We start from the raw sequence: 14139 nt of genomic DNA, 5'->3' as shown, positions 1-14139 counted from the left end.
GCATTTTCAAGCCTTTCAACAATGGTCTCCCAGTGGCAGCTATTTGAGTCAAATAGTCAGTTTTCACAATATTTTATGGCTTACTTAGCTTCAATGCACAATTCAAGCAATTTCATGTGCATTAACTTCTCAGAATTATAGTTAATATTGATATTAACTTTTCTTTATCTGTAATGGTTTAAGTTGACACCTTATAGTGTTAATAGTAAGTAGCTTACATTGTATAAATACTGCTATACCTAGCTAATGTTGGAGGAGGAGGAGAAGGAGAAGGAGAAAGGAGAAGGAGGAGGAGAAGGAGAAAGAGAAGAAATCAAAACAACAAAGGTATACAGGCAATATTAACTATGTTTTCCTTCAAATAGAGCCTCACAGCTATTTAAAAATAGCCCTCTTTTATTTAAAAAAAATTATTTAGCCCCTTTCATTCCACAGACATTTTACACAATTCCATTATTACAGGGATAGAAGGGTTTTTATTAAAGCTTGGTTAATTCTGTTGACATTGGTAGTATTATTAGAAAGTGGATATTGTAATAGGGCTATAACGTGAGTGCATATATGCGTGTAGTTCAACTGCAGCAGATGATCTGAGATATGTTTTTATTACAATATTCACTTTATAACGGAAACGGATGATATGTAGGTTACTGGAACAGCTAGCGAAATGGGAAAGCAAAGCAGAATTGATTAGAACAGATTATTTAAATAAATATGTATTACATATTTATAGAGTGCTCAGGATTTGTTTTCCAGGCTGCATGAAAACTACAGAACTACAAATTGAATTCAGGATTTTTGGATTTGAGGATTAAGAAAGATGTGGAATAAATAGGGGGTGAGGGTATTTGTAAAGTAGACGGGAGAGGAACAATAGGAATGTAATTATCAAGAACAAAGGAGAAATTTCCTGACAGAACAATTAATCAGTGAAACAGCTAGCCTAATGGAGGTTTTTAAGAAGAGATTGGACAACCATTTGTCTGAAAGAGTATAGGATTTCCTGCTTAAGCAGGGGGTTGGACTAGAAGATCTCCAAGAACCCTTCCAACTCTGTTATTCTGTTGAAAAGAAAGCTAGAAATCTCTTACGTATTTCTTAAATTTAGTTTCCTTTTTCTTTTTTTCTTGCTTTTTTTCTTTTCTTTTCCTTTTGATTTATTATTTACCATATGAAAACTCGTAATAAATATAAATAAAAGGATTTGTTTGACTGTGTGATGTCCTTAATGTCAGAAGGATTTTTTTTCTTGGAAATATTTTTTTATTGGAACTAAAGTATGTGTGGATTTTAAAATGTTAATTAAGTACATTTCACCCTCTCTGCTAAATTAAGAACGGTTGTAAATATGGAATGCATCCCCTTAACCCCATTCTAATCCTTGTACCATAATCTTATAATTCATTTTTCCTTGGGTTTGAAAGGTTGAGGTCAAAAGTAATAAATCTTGCTTTCTCATTAAGATTTTTGGAGCAATAATGTCTGCTACACTGGTGCAGTATATAATGGTTTTATTACGACATTATTGATTTATTTCTCTTTGTAATTCTCTTAAACTAATATACCAGCTGGCCTCCAAACTGATAACAGAACAATAATATCCATTTGATTACCTAGTAAGACATCTGTAGATCCCCAAGAGATCCATTAATCAGCAGCTAGGCCTATATCCAGTGCAAACTTTCTTCTGGACATCTGTAATCTCCACTATCTTCTCTAATGTAGTTTCTCCTTTGGGTGTTGTTCTCCCATTTTAAAGATTTGTGCTTTTTCCCCATTTCTAGAAATGGCAACCAGCCATTCAACAGTTGGCTTTATTCTTAAATCAGGATTTCCTTTGTATCGCAGGGAGCACCAATATGTATAAAGTTACTATGTTTGTCCAAAGAATTAGACATGAATCAGTCTCACAAAATATGATTGCTTTGCTGTAACACTACGTTCTGTTTACATGTCGTCCTTGATTTAGCTATCACCGGAAGTGACAATGGCAAAGAAAAACTGATTTACAATTGGTCCTCACCTTAATGATCATTGCAGTATCCCATAGTGATGTGATTAGAATTTGGGTGCTTGACAACCAACATGTATTTACAATGATTGCAGAGTACTGGGGTTATGTGATTGCCAATGGAGACCTTCCCAGTCAGTTTCCAACAAGCAAAGTCAATGGGGGATGCTTAATGACCACATAATTAACCATTGAAGTGATTTTCTTAGCAACAATAGCAAAAAAATTCCAGGCACGACTTACTCAACCACTGCCTTGACAAGCAATGGGAATTCTGATTCCAGTTGAGGTTGTAAGTCAAAGGCTACTTTTATATAGTTCATGTTTTCAATGTGTTGTGATTCATCATGGCCTCCTTGATGTATTGAGATTACAACTTCCAGAATTCTTTGTTAATATTGCTGGAGGAGTTATGGGAGCTGTGGTCCAGGATGACTGCTAGACATCAGACTGCAGAGCCTGATGGATTGTATATTCAGGAAGGAGCAATAGGCTGTGTGCTGCTCAGTTAAGAAAAGTCCAATTTCCAAACTGTTTGTTTTGACTTAAGATAAGGAGGTGAAAAATTTGTTTGGATGGCTTTTTCTGCAGGTTACAGGAGAACCAAGGAATCCCTACCACAACCAGAAATTTTGCTGTATCATATTACTTCCTTGACATAAATCCAGAAGGAAGCAATGATTTTACCAGCAAAACACTGTAGATCAGAGTGGGAACCTAAAACCCTTTCATCCTATGATCTTCATAAAACAACAGGTTGCTCCCCTGCTTTCTGAATAAGTGGGAAAACAGATGTCAGGTGGAGGAATACTGGAATACATGCATTACCAGGAATCAGAAGCTTGGCAAAGCCCTATTGGATGGTTGTCATTCAGCAACATTTTGAAGATCACAAATTTTCCTCCTGTCTAGAAGAAAAATAGGAAAGTCATCAACTGCATTTGTCACACAGAGTCACATGATTGTAAGCTTAGGAGGCGCCACAGAGGCCATCTAAGAGGGCCACCAAAGAAAAGACTATCCAAGGCCATCTAAAATTGGCCCTCTAAAGAAGACCAACCCTTAGAAGGGACCACAAAGGCCAACCCTCTATCATGTACATGAAAAAAAAAATGATGAACGAGAGCCGATTGTCCGGCCTCTTCTTTTTCAATTTACAAATTTTATTAGTTTATCAAAATGTAAAATACAAAGAAAAATCAAAAGTAATGGAAAACTAGGGGAAGGAAAAAAGGGAAGAAGAGAAAATATGGGGGTAGAAAAAGAAAAAAAATGTGGGTGGGGGCGTTGACTTCCAACTCTTTTTAGCCCAGTAGAAGATAATAACAACCTAAACTTTTTACTTTTATACAATAGTATATGCTAACCATTTCTATGACAACAAAACTATCTAATCGGCAAAAACGAAATAAAAGTTTAAGGGTTGGTTTTTTTTCTATCACAAGCACAAAAATCCAGAAGTGATTTCCAAATGTAAACAAAATTAAATATATTCTTTGGATAAATAAAATCAAATTGATTCCAGTCTCAAATTGATTTCTTTAAAAGCTTCTGAATGCATTGTGTATATATAAAAAACTCAGCCAGAGAGATTTAAACATATCATGCGGCCAGGATCTTGACTGTCTTGGCCATACCTCATGGACACCTCTGTATATAGAGCAATTATTGCCTTTCTTATTATACATAGTCATTACCACATTTCAGCTCCAACCTTTAGAAGGAGGGGATAAATTCATTGTCAGAAAGATCTGTCTCTGTATTAAAAACAATACCATAAACAAGATGGTCACTATATTCCTCAATAGTTCTCAGGATGGTTGGTCTAAAGCAGGAATGCAGTCTATGTAGATAGAAAGTTGTCAGGTTGGGTGTGTGGAATAAAAATGACCTTGCATTAGGGTGCAGTCATCCATCCAAAACAGGTATGTGAATTGCTTTGAATTTCTCCAGCTTTAGAAAAACAGTTACAGGATTTAATCCTTGTTATTGCTGATGGTGCATTTCCTACCAGAATGTGTTTCCTGTGTCATGATTATGTATTTTGTATAATGATTTTGTTTTCATTTGCAGGAATAATTGTAAATTATAAATTGAAAGTAGAGGCAGGATTTTTTCCATCCCACAGATAATTGCTAAAATTTGGTGTGGGGGGTGGTGGCAATCATAAGCCTTTAAGAAGGGGTTACAGAGATGGTATTCAGCAGGTTCTGACCAGTTCTGGAGAACCGATAGCGGAAATGTTGAGTAGTTTGGAGAACCACCAAATACCTCCTCTGACTGGAGATTTTACAATATCCTTCCCTTGCCATACCCACCAAGCCATGCCCACAGAACCGGTAGTAAAAAAAAAATGAATCCCACCACTGAGGGGATACACAAATTAATCGAAATAGTGGTCAGGATTATGGGATAAAAAGCTGCCCCTTTCTAGCATCTTCATACATGATGATATTTGATTGTGCAGCCAGGGCCACCATCCTGAATTTTTTAACAAAACTAGCCCCCATCCACCAAATATTCTTCAAGATAACAAGAAGGGAAAGAATAATGTTTATTGGGCAAAAGAGAGAGAATTCTCTGCCCTTTGTAAACTCTTATTTTACTTGATATCTTCTCCTTTATAAGCAGTGCAGTAATTAATATGTGTATACTGATAGGATGTGTTCTGATTCTGTGTCTGTGAAGTAGCTTAAATTTAACATGAGGCCACCAAATGTCTTTTATCAAGAAAATAAATGCTCACAGCTGTTTAAAGTTAAACAGTATAGAAATATCAGATGGATGGATGGATGGATGGATAGATAGATAGAATCTATCTATCTATAATTCAGATACAGAATGATTAAATTATAGAATGATTGATAGCTAGATAGCAATGACAAAGATTGAATTACTGAATGATAGAATCATAGTATAGAATGATAGACAGAATGATTGAATGACAAATAAATGATTGAATAGAATTACAGTTAGAAGGAATGATTGAATGAATTGAATTCTTTATTGTCATTGTACTTATATACACAGTATACATACAACGAAATTCACATAACACCCAGAGACCAGACTCAACATGCACACACCCATGACAATCCCTAAACACCTCCCCACCCACCAAAATTCCCCGCCTCCTAAAAACACAGAAGCATCCACACAACAGACCAAGTATACTGTCGACCAGCTCACTGATGGTGTATTTAAATTCATTGTCATGTGCAATTATAGCTCTGGGATAAAAACTATTCAGAAAACATGTGGTCCAAGTTTTAATTGTTCTGTATCTTCTGCCAGAGGGCAACAGTTCACAAAGATTGTGAGCAGGATGGGAAGAGTCTCTGAGAATGTTGTGCAACTTCCTGCAAAGGAAGATGCAAAGATGTCGTCCAGGGCTGATAGTTGAAGCCCAATGATATTCTGGGCAGTTTTAATGATTCTCTGTAGAGCTTTTTTGTCCACTACAGAGCTTCTCCCATACCATTCAAGAATACAGTAGGTCAGAACACTCTCAATGGTGCTGCGGTAGCAGGACAGAAGTAGATGCTGAGATAGATTTATCTTCCTGAGCATTCTCAGGAAGTACAGCCTCTTCTGTGCCTTCTTTACAAGCATGTTAGCATTCATAGTCCATGAGAGGTCCTCCGAGATATAAGTGCCCAGAAATTTAAATCTACCAACCCTCCTCACCTCCTCACCATTTATGTACAATGGTAAATGTACATCTCTCTTCTTCCTGAAGTCAATTATAAGTCCTTTACTTTTTTTGGTGTTAAGTGTAGGATTATTTTGTTTACACCATAGTGCCAGCCCTTGTAGTTCCTTTCTATAAGCAGGCTCATTGTTCTTAATAATGAGCCCCACTACTGTCGTGTCATCCACAAATTTAATAATTGTGTTGGTGTTTTTCAATGGGGTGCAGTCGTGTGTACAAAGAATAAAGGAAAGGGGGGCTCCTGTGCTTAGTATCAGAGTAGAAGAATGGTGACAGAATGAATGAAAGGATAGATAGGTAGGTAGGAAGGTAGGTAGGTAGATAGACCTAGACACATAGAAACAAATAGAGATAGATGATTGATGCATAGCTAGCTAGCTAGCTAGCTAGCTAGCTAGCTAGCTAGCTAGCTAGATAGATAGATAGATAGATAGATAGATAGATAAAGATAAGATAAACAGTCAACTCTATTAGAGTTGAAAGGGACTTTGGAGGTCTTCTAGTCCAACCCCCTGCTTAGGCAGGAAACCCTATACCATTTTAGGCAAATAGCCTTCCAATCTCCTTTTAAAAAGATAGATAGATAGATAGATAGATAGATAGATAGATAGATAGATAGATAGATAGATAGATAGATAGATAGATAGATAGCCTACAACTCCCATCATCCCCAAACACCAGCTCCATCGTCATTACGGACCCAGGTACTGAGGACCAACTGCCTATTTTCCCCATGCCCGCCACGTCTCTCAGGAAAACCCATTTGCAGCGTCTTCACACAAGTCGCCCAACCTGGCCACAACCACCGCCGTTCCTTGAAAGCCAAAAAGGAGGAGTGGCGGGCGTGAGGGAGGGAGGGAGAAGAAACCGGGTCTGAGGGAGAGCGGGGGGAAAAAAAGATGCCCAGAAAACATCCTTAGGGACCACTTTCTATATTCAAAAAATAAAAATAAATAAAAAAGGCGGGGAGGAGGGAGGGGGGCGAGCCTTGCTTCCCCGCAGCCGGGAATGGTTTCTCCTGGGTTAGGCGCGGGGAGACCCCTGGGTAGATTCCGCTTGTTTCAGCCAGAGCGAGCCAAAGAGCGGAGCGGAGGAGCAATGCGGGCAGTCGCCGTCGCCGGCCCAGTAGCGGGACGGGGTTTGGGATTTGGGACCGACTGACGGGCGGGGGCGTCCAAAATGCATAGCGGCTCTGGCAACGACCTTGCCGGCGGACGGGCGGCCGAGCATCGCCGCGGGGGGACGTTATACGAGAGCCGGCCGTGCTAAGTAAAAAAAAAAAAGGCAGGTGCGATCCCGGCAGGCTTTTTTTTTTCTTTTTTTTGTCGCGGTGTGGGAGTGGCAGCGGCATTGTCCCCGCGGCGGAGCTGCCTCCCTCTCCGGCAGGCGTCTTTGGAGGAAAGGTGCGGGCTCGGTCCGGAGGCTGCGCCGTCGGTTCCCCGGTGCGTGAAATGCTGGTCTGGCTGAAAGAAGAAGAGATGTCGCATCGGGAACTCAGCCAGCGCCTGGCAACGGTCATCACCCATGTGGGTAAGGATGGCATCGCTTGGCGTCGCCTGGGCTCCCTTCTCCACCCGTTGGGCCTTCTGCCCGTTTGGTGCGGGGTCTGGGGTGGGGTGGGGGGGGCAGGGAGTGAAATCGCCGCCCTCTCGGCTTGGGTGATGCCCGGAAGGTTGGGAAGGTTTTGTATGTCAGTGTTACGGATGGGGGGTGGGTGGGGGTGGAAAGAGCCAGGGAGGAAGGAAATCATATATATATATATGTGTGTGTCTGTGTGTAATTTCCTTCCTCCCCAGCCGATAGATATCTATCTATCCCTATATATTTCTATATCTCTATCTCTTATCTAATTATATTATTTCCCCCCTTTATTCCTCTCCCTCCCTCCCCCTCTATCTATAAAATTTATTAAGGGAGGAAGATATATACTGCAAATATATATATATGTATATATATGTGTGTGTGTGTGTGTGTGTGTGTGTATGTATATGTATATATGTATATGTATGTATGTATGTGTATATATATATATATATATATATATATATATATATATATATATATATATATATATATATATATATATATACTGCTGCAAAGCAGGGATTTCTATTTTTCTGATTGATTGATTTATTATTTATTTATTTATTTATTGTTATTTATTTATTTATTGAGTTGGAATTGAGTCATGATTTCTCTCCAGGGGTTCTCAGTAAGCTTAGGATGCTGTTGGATTTTTAATGTGTGTGTGTCTGTGGCTTTTTTTTTTTTAAACTACCCAAGAGGAATTCCTGTTCTCCCTGGCTTTGAATGAAATCGCCTCCCTGGTTGCCCCCTTTGGCTGATACATTTTGGGAGGCCAAAACAGCTGCGGAGGAGAAGGGAGGTTAAAAAAAGCAAAAAAGAAAAAGCGCCACTCAGTGGCTCCCAACTCCCCACAGGTGAGCCTTTCTGCCATCAATGCCAGGTCTGCAACGGGAGCAGGAATCTTCAGGCCCCGATCAGTCTTTAATCCAACTCAGAGCATTGAATGGTGGTGGTGAGGAGGATACTTTTGCTGTGGAAGCTCCTTCGTAAAGCTGTTGGCTCATTGAAAAGACAGCTGTGCCACGGGTGGTATCTTAAAAGAACCGAGTTTGAAAATGCTCTCCAGCCAGAAGAGGTGGTGTAAATGTGTGTGTTTGCTTGCGTCTCCACTAAGTGCATAAAATGAGGGGGGTGGGGCTTGTCAGAAATTAACATCCTTTGCTAATTCCATGATTTGGCTAAAATGTTTCTGCTAGAGAGGGGTGTTTCCCAACCTTGGTGACTTTAAAGACCTGTGACTTCAACTCCCAGAATTCCCCAGTCAGCATGCTGCCTGGAGAATTCTGGGAGTTGAAGTCCACAAGTTTTAAAGGTGCCAAGTTTGGGAAAGACCGCTCTCCAGCAGAAACATTTTAACCAAATCATGGGATCTGCTATAGAGCGGTGTTCTCCAACCTTGGCAAACTTTAAGACTTCTGGACTTCAACTTCCAGAAATTCCTAGCCTAGCATGCTGCCTGGAGAATGCTGGGAGTTGAAGTCCAAGGGTCTTAAAGTCGCTGAGGTCAAGAAACATTGCTGTAGAGAATGTTCTTTGTCCTTACTGCTGCTGTAGATTGCTAAACTGCTCCCCCTGGGTATGTGGCAAATTGTTATAGAGCAGGTGATGATGGAAACCTCTAACTGAAGATCAAGGTTTAATGACGGAAGGCATTTCTTGCAGGCCAGAATTTTTTAAAAGAAGTCAGTCCTAGGTGGAACTTCAGCTATACCATCAAGAGTCACAAACTTGATTTTCTTTTTTACCATGCTCTGCTTGCAGGCCTGTGTCACTGGAAGATTGGAATATCCTAGATTGTCACTTATTAATCTCTCAAAATAGGCAGTTAACTAGAATGACTGTTCTCATTTATTTTCTCTTAAGGCAATGTTAAGGCAACCTTGGAAATTTTAAGATGCATTAACTCCCACACCTTTCCACCTGGGGAATTCTGGCAGTTGAAGAATCTTAAAACTTGCCAATATTACATCTTAAAGTTGCCAAGATTGAGAAATATTTCCTAAGGTGAAGCTTTTTTGTGCGTGTGGCATGCTTGATTGTGATGACTTCCATCTGTTTTCTTAGATGCAGTAAGGAAGTGGGTGGTTGCTGCCTCCTTTCAGAATATTGGTTTGATTTCTAGTCTTAGCTTTACCGCTCATGGATTTCCTGGTGGTGTCCCATTACATCAATAACTTTAAGATATGTGAACTTCAACTCCCAGAATTCCTTGGCCACAATACCAGTTGAGGAATTCTGGGAATTGAACTCCGTATATATCTTAAAGCTGTTGAGCTTAAGAAACACTGTTCTGGACCAATAGCAGGAATGGTCTCACACACACATACAAATACAGAGAGAGAACTGTGAACTTTGGTAGATGACAAGCGTTGTGGTTGGTGCCTTGGATTTTGACACGCCCAGAAAATAGAGGAAGAAAAATAGCATTGGTCGTGCCGTGAAATTCAGTCAGGAGATCCCAATGTGGCAGGAAAATTTTAATGATCAAAGTCTTTTCCTGGATATTCTTGGTGGAATGAAAACAAAAAGTCAAGACTTTCTAAACAGTAATTAATATTGATGGGATATTTCTTTTGATTTATATATCCAATGCTCTTTAAGTCAGGGGTGCCAAAGTCGATTTTACTGAGGGCTGCATCAGGGTTGTGTTTGACCTCGGAGGGCTGGGTGTGTGTGTGTGTGTGTGTGTGGAGTGGGCGTGGCCAGCTCAATGTCACTCGTGTCAGGGCACCTGTGGTGAAAGGGAAAACGGGCTCACGAGCTCCATTTTCGGCTGTGACGGCTTCCTGCAACCCTCTGCCAGTGAAAACGGAGCTTGGGAGGGCCCATGGGCACGGTTTTTGGTGGCAGAGGCATCGCGGGCCGGTTCTTTGCTGTTTTCACGGTGGGCCCCGGGCCTTGAATTTGACACCCCTGCTCCAAGCTATCAAAACAATAATTTGTGGATAACGTTTAATTCATACTGTATTGGTATCATTACATCAAAACAATATGATGCCTCAAAATTTACAAGATAATAAAAGGAACAGAGAAAATTAAAAGGAGATACAAATGTTAAAGACAGTCACATGAGCAAAACCTGTACACGCAGAGAGATTGAAAAAGAAGGTGAGGCTTTCATTGGTCTATGGTAGTCGCTATCTTGGTTTCTTTTTTTAACCCTTGTTTGGTGGACACCCTGTTGCTAGCTAAGCTATGACCTTCTACTTTGCTTGGAGTCAGTGGCAAAGCATAATTTTTTAAGGTAACCTAGACCAGGAATACACAACCCACCAGTCCATGGATCGACACCGGTCCCTGGCATGCCAGAAACTGGTCCGTACAAACAAGCAAAGCCCCATCCGTGGGATGCAGGACGCAAATAAAACCACGCCCCTTCTGGTCTGCAGAAAAAAACCTCTCTCCCCAGGTCCCTGGTGCCCACAAAGTTGGGAGCCTCTGATCTAGACTGCCCTGGCGAAAAAGAGGTTAGAACACAGCATTGCAGGTAGACTCTGCCCACAGCCAGGAGTTCAATGCTGACCAGCTCAAGGTTGGCTCAGCCTTCTGAGGCCGCTAAAATGAGGACCCAGATATGCTGCCGTGATAAACTTCTCCGAGAGTACTGTAATGTGCTATGGGGAGGTACAGGAAACCCCCCAATGTACAACCGCAATAATCCCCAAATTTCTGTTGCAAAGCGAGACATTTGTTTGGTGAATTTTGCCCCATTTTACTACCCCTTTCCTGCCACCGTTGTTAAATGAAGCACTGCTGTTATTTAGTAACATGGTTGTTCAGTGAAAGCCTGCTTCCCCATTGACTTTCCTTGTCAGAAGTTTGCAAAAGGGAATCATCATCACATGACCCTGGGACACTGCAGCCATCCTAAGTATGAATCAAGCATCTGAATTTTGATCACGTGACCATGTCTGTCTGTATATAAGTCTAAATGCTGTTGCTATTCTGTACAATGCAGATGCTGAACTATTTTCGCTTTGCTTGCATCAGATGTCCTTCTTTGCATAGGCTTAATCTCCATAACATTAAAAAAGAAAAACCTTACCCCTCCTGACAATTTAAGGCTCAGCTCCCTCTTTTCACTAAGTGTAAAAAGTAATCATTTCTATTAACATGTTTCTCTTGTGACAACTTTTGTAAAAAGTTGCTCCGGAAATAAAGGGAAAGATTATTATAGGGAAAATAAATTCAAGAGCTCACAGCTGGCTTTGTGTAGAGTTTCTTGGCGATTATCTGGTTTCCCCACCCCCAATACTGCTGAATTTTGGGGGGCTCTAATAGAGGTAATCCTCCAAATCAAATCTGTGGGTATCGGCATGTTTATAAATTCAAGCAAGAAGGTTTTTCCACTTCAGGAATGGTGGGGGAAGGGTTTCAGAGAAATGAGATACCAAATGAACATCTAAGCACCTTTGTGGTGAGTTCAACCATGAAAAGAAGGACTAGGGGTGACATGATAGTGTTCCAATATCTCAGGGGCTGCCACAAAGAAGAGGGAGTCAATTCATTCTCCAAAGCACCCGAAGGCAGGATAAGAAGCAATGGGTGGAAACTAATCAAGGAGGGAAGCAACCTTAGAACTAAGGAGGAATTTCCTGACAGTTGGAAGAATTAATCAGTGGAACAACTTGCCTCCAGAAGTTGTGAATGCTCCAACACTGGAAGTTTTTAAGAAGAGATTGGACAACCATTTGTCTGAAATTGTATAGGATTTCCTGCCTAGGCAGGGGGTTGGACTAGAAGACCTCCAAGGTCCCTTCCAACTCTTCTTTTCTATTCTTTTCTATTCTTTTCTTTTCTCTTCTTTTCTTTTCTTTTCTCTTCTCTTCTCTTCTCTTCTATTCTCTTCTTTTCTATTCTTTTCTATTCTTTTCTATGCTATGCTATGCTATGCTATGCTATTCCATTCCATTCCATTCCATTCCCTATTCTATTCTATTCTATTCTATTCTATTCTATTCTATTCTATTCTATTCTATTCTATTCTATTCTATTCCATTCCATTCCATTCCATTCCATTCCATTCCATTCCATTCCCTATTCTATTCTATTCTATTCTATTCTGTTCTGTTCTGTTCTGTTCTATTTCATTTGAAAAGAGGAAATACACATCTGAAATTCCTGGACATTTTCTTGTATGCTCATTCCATCTTTCTTCCAAATGGGAGAGCATTTGATTTCTTTTCCCCCCTCTCTCTCTCTTGCCAATGAGGTCAGGGTGGCAATTTACTGCAGAATATCACATAGCTGGATTCTAGCCACTGCTGACTGATGCAGTTTGGGCCTACTTAGGTTAAATTAGCTTGGAGTTTTGTTGGAAAAGTCTGGTCGTGCAGTTCCTAGGATAGGCGTTTCTGTCTTACATTTCTCTTAAAAGTTAATGTGGCCACCCATTTCTCTCAAAGAGTTGCTTTGTCTGAGAGAGGCCTCCATCTAAATGTGATTTGTAAATAATAAATACGAATAAGAGTAATGGTAAGTAAATTAAAAACAGAGTGTTGCAAGCAAAGGAAGGCCACTGATATTTCTCTGTAAAGGCTGTTTCTTTTCCCTTGTGACAGGGAATTCTCAATTTACAAGTCCAATGGAGCTCAAGATTTTTGTAGTTAAGCAAGACAGTTGTTAAATGAATTTTTCCCCTTTTTACATTTCTTGCCCCAGTTGTTAAGTGGATCACTACAGTTGTTACATTAGTAACACTATTGTAGTTAAGTGAATAACACTGGCAAAAGATGCAATACCTTTATATATCTATCTATATATATAAAAGCGAAATAACACTCGCGCATCATCACAAAATCTCTAGAACCGTAAAGCCTACAAACTTGAAATTTGCCACGTATGTTCCTCGGCTTCTAGGTGCTCACTAAGTAAGGATTTTTCAAAATGATCATCAGAGCATTAGTATTTCCTATATTATTATTAACACACTCTAATGCTAAGAAGTTCTACTCCCCCTCACCACCTGAAAAGAAGTCTGTTCCAAATGCAAAACACAAGCAGAGGAGAGGAGTTTCAGTTTTAGTTTCACAGCAAGCAGGCAGCTTAGTACAGAACAGTTGACCTAAGCCACGCCCAGGCTCCTTGCTGTCTCCTCCTTGCTCACACAGAAAATACTGTTTCAGTTTCCAAACAGCCCTCAACTCTCTCACATTGACAGGACACTAGCCAGATGAATGGCGATGGATGCTGGTAGGCAGAGGCAGATTTTTTTCCTCTTATTTTTCCCCCAAAAAACTAAACCCAGCCACATAGTTTCCAACCTGGAAGGAAGACGCTGGAAACAACATGGAGACTGATTGGAAAGGAAGTTGGTTTATTGATGAAGCAGAACTAGCAGCAAGATGTTGTTCTGGGACAGCTGACAAAACGGTTGAATGAGTGGATGGATCTTTATAGATTTCTGTGACTTTGAAGTTTGAACTGTTCAGGGGAGGAGGTGCAATGAAGGGGGTTGTTTTCTGAAAGAGTGTTGGGCAATTCCTATTGTGGCTAATGGCTTTTGTCCTGTGTTGGATCTTGGGTGAGGGGCTGCTTGTTCTAATCCTACCATTCTGCTTTTGTTAGCTGTCAAACTTTGCCACAGGGAGTTTTGAAATATCCTGTCTTGAATGGGCTTCTGCTGGCAGTATTTGCTTTGCTTATGAATGGAGCCATCTAGATAGTTGTCTGCTTCTTTCAATAAGCTCTTTATCACTTTAACTGCTGGCATTTGCTGTGGGCTATTAAGAAAGACTCGGGGGCTGCTTTCTGCCTCTCAAAACATGTTTCTCCCTTTCTCCTTTAGGGAAATATAATATTCTGCCATTTTTAATATTTCCCAAAATAT

General features: G+C 40.4%; 1 protein-coding gene across 2 annotated transcripts in view; it reads left to right on the top strand.

Moving 5' to 3' along the window:
- The first annotated feature begins 6803 nt into the window (after positions 1 to 6803).
- The window catches only part of MCF2L2 (MCF.2 cell line derived transforming sequence-like 2), a 196014-nt gene continuing 188678 nt past the window's right edge, over positions 6804 to 14139 (top strand). The window contains exon 1 of one of the 2 annotated variants that reach the window (XM_087933538.1): positions 6804 to 7253. In XM_087933538.1, coding sequence (XP_087789664.1) covers positions 7175 to 7253 — 79 coding nt within the window. In that variant the 5' untranslated portion in view covers positions 6804 to 7174. The remainder of the gene's footprint in view (positions 7254 to 14139) is intronic. The other variant, XM_087933537.1, reaches the window with a different exon arrangement.

The sequence above is a fragment of the Pseudonaja textilis genome, chromosome 4, assembly GCF_049901715.1.
Source record: "Pseudonaja textilis isolate UNSWEBS1 chromosome 4, rPseTex1.2, whole genome shotgun sequence".
Taxonomy (NCBI): domain Eukaryota; kingdom Metazoa; phylum Chordata; class Lepidosauria; order Squamata; family Elapidae; genus Pseudonaja; species Pseudonaja textilis.
This window is presented reverse-complemented; position numbering and strand designations above follow the sequence as displayed.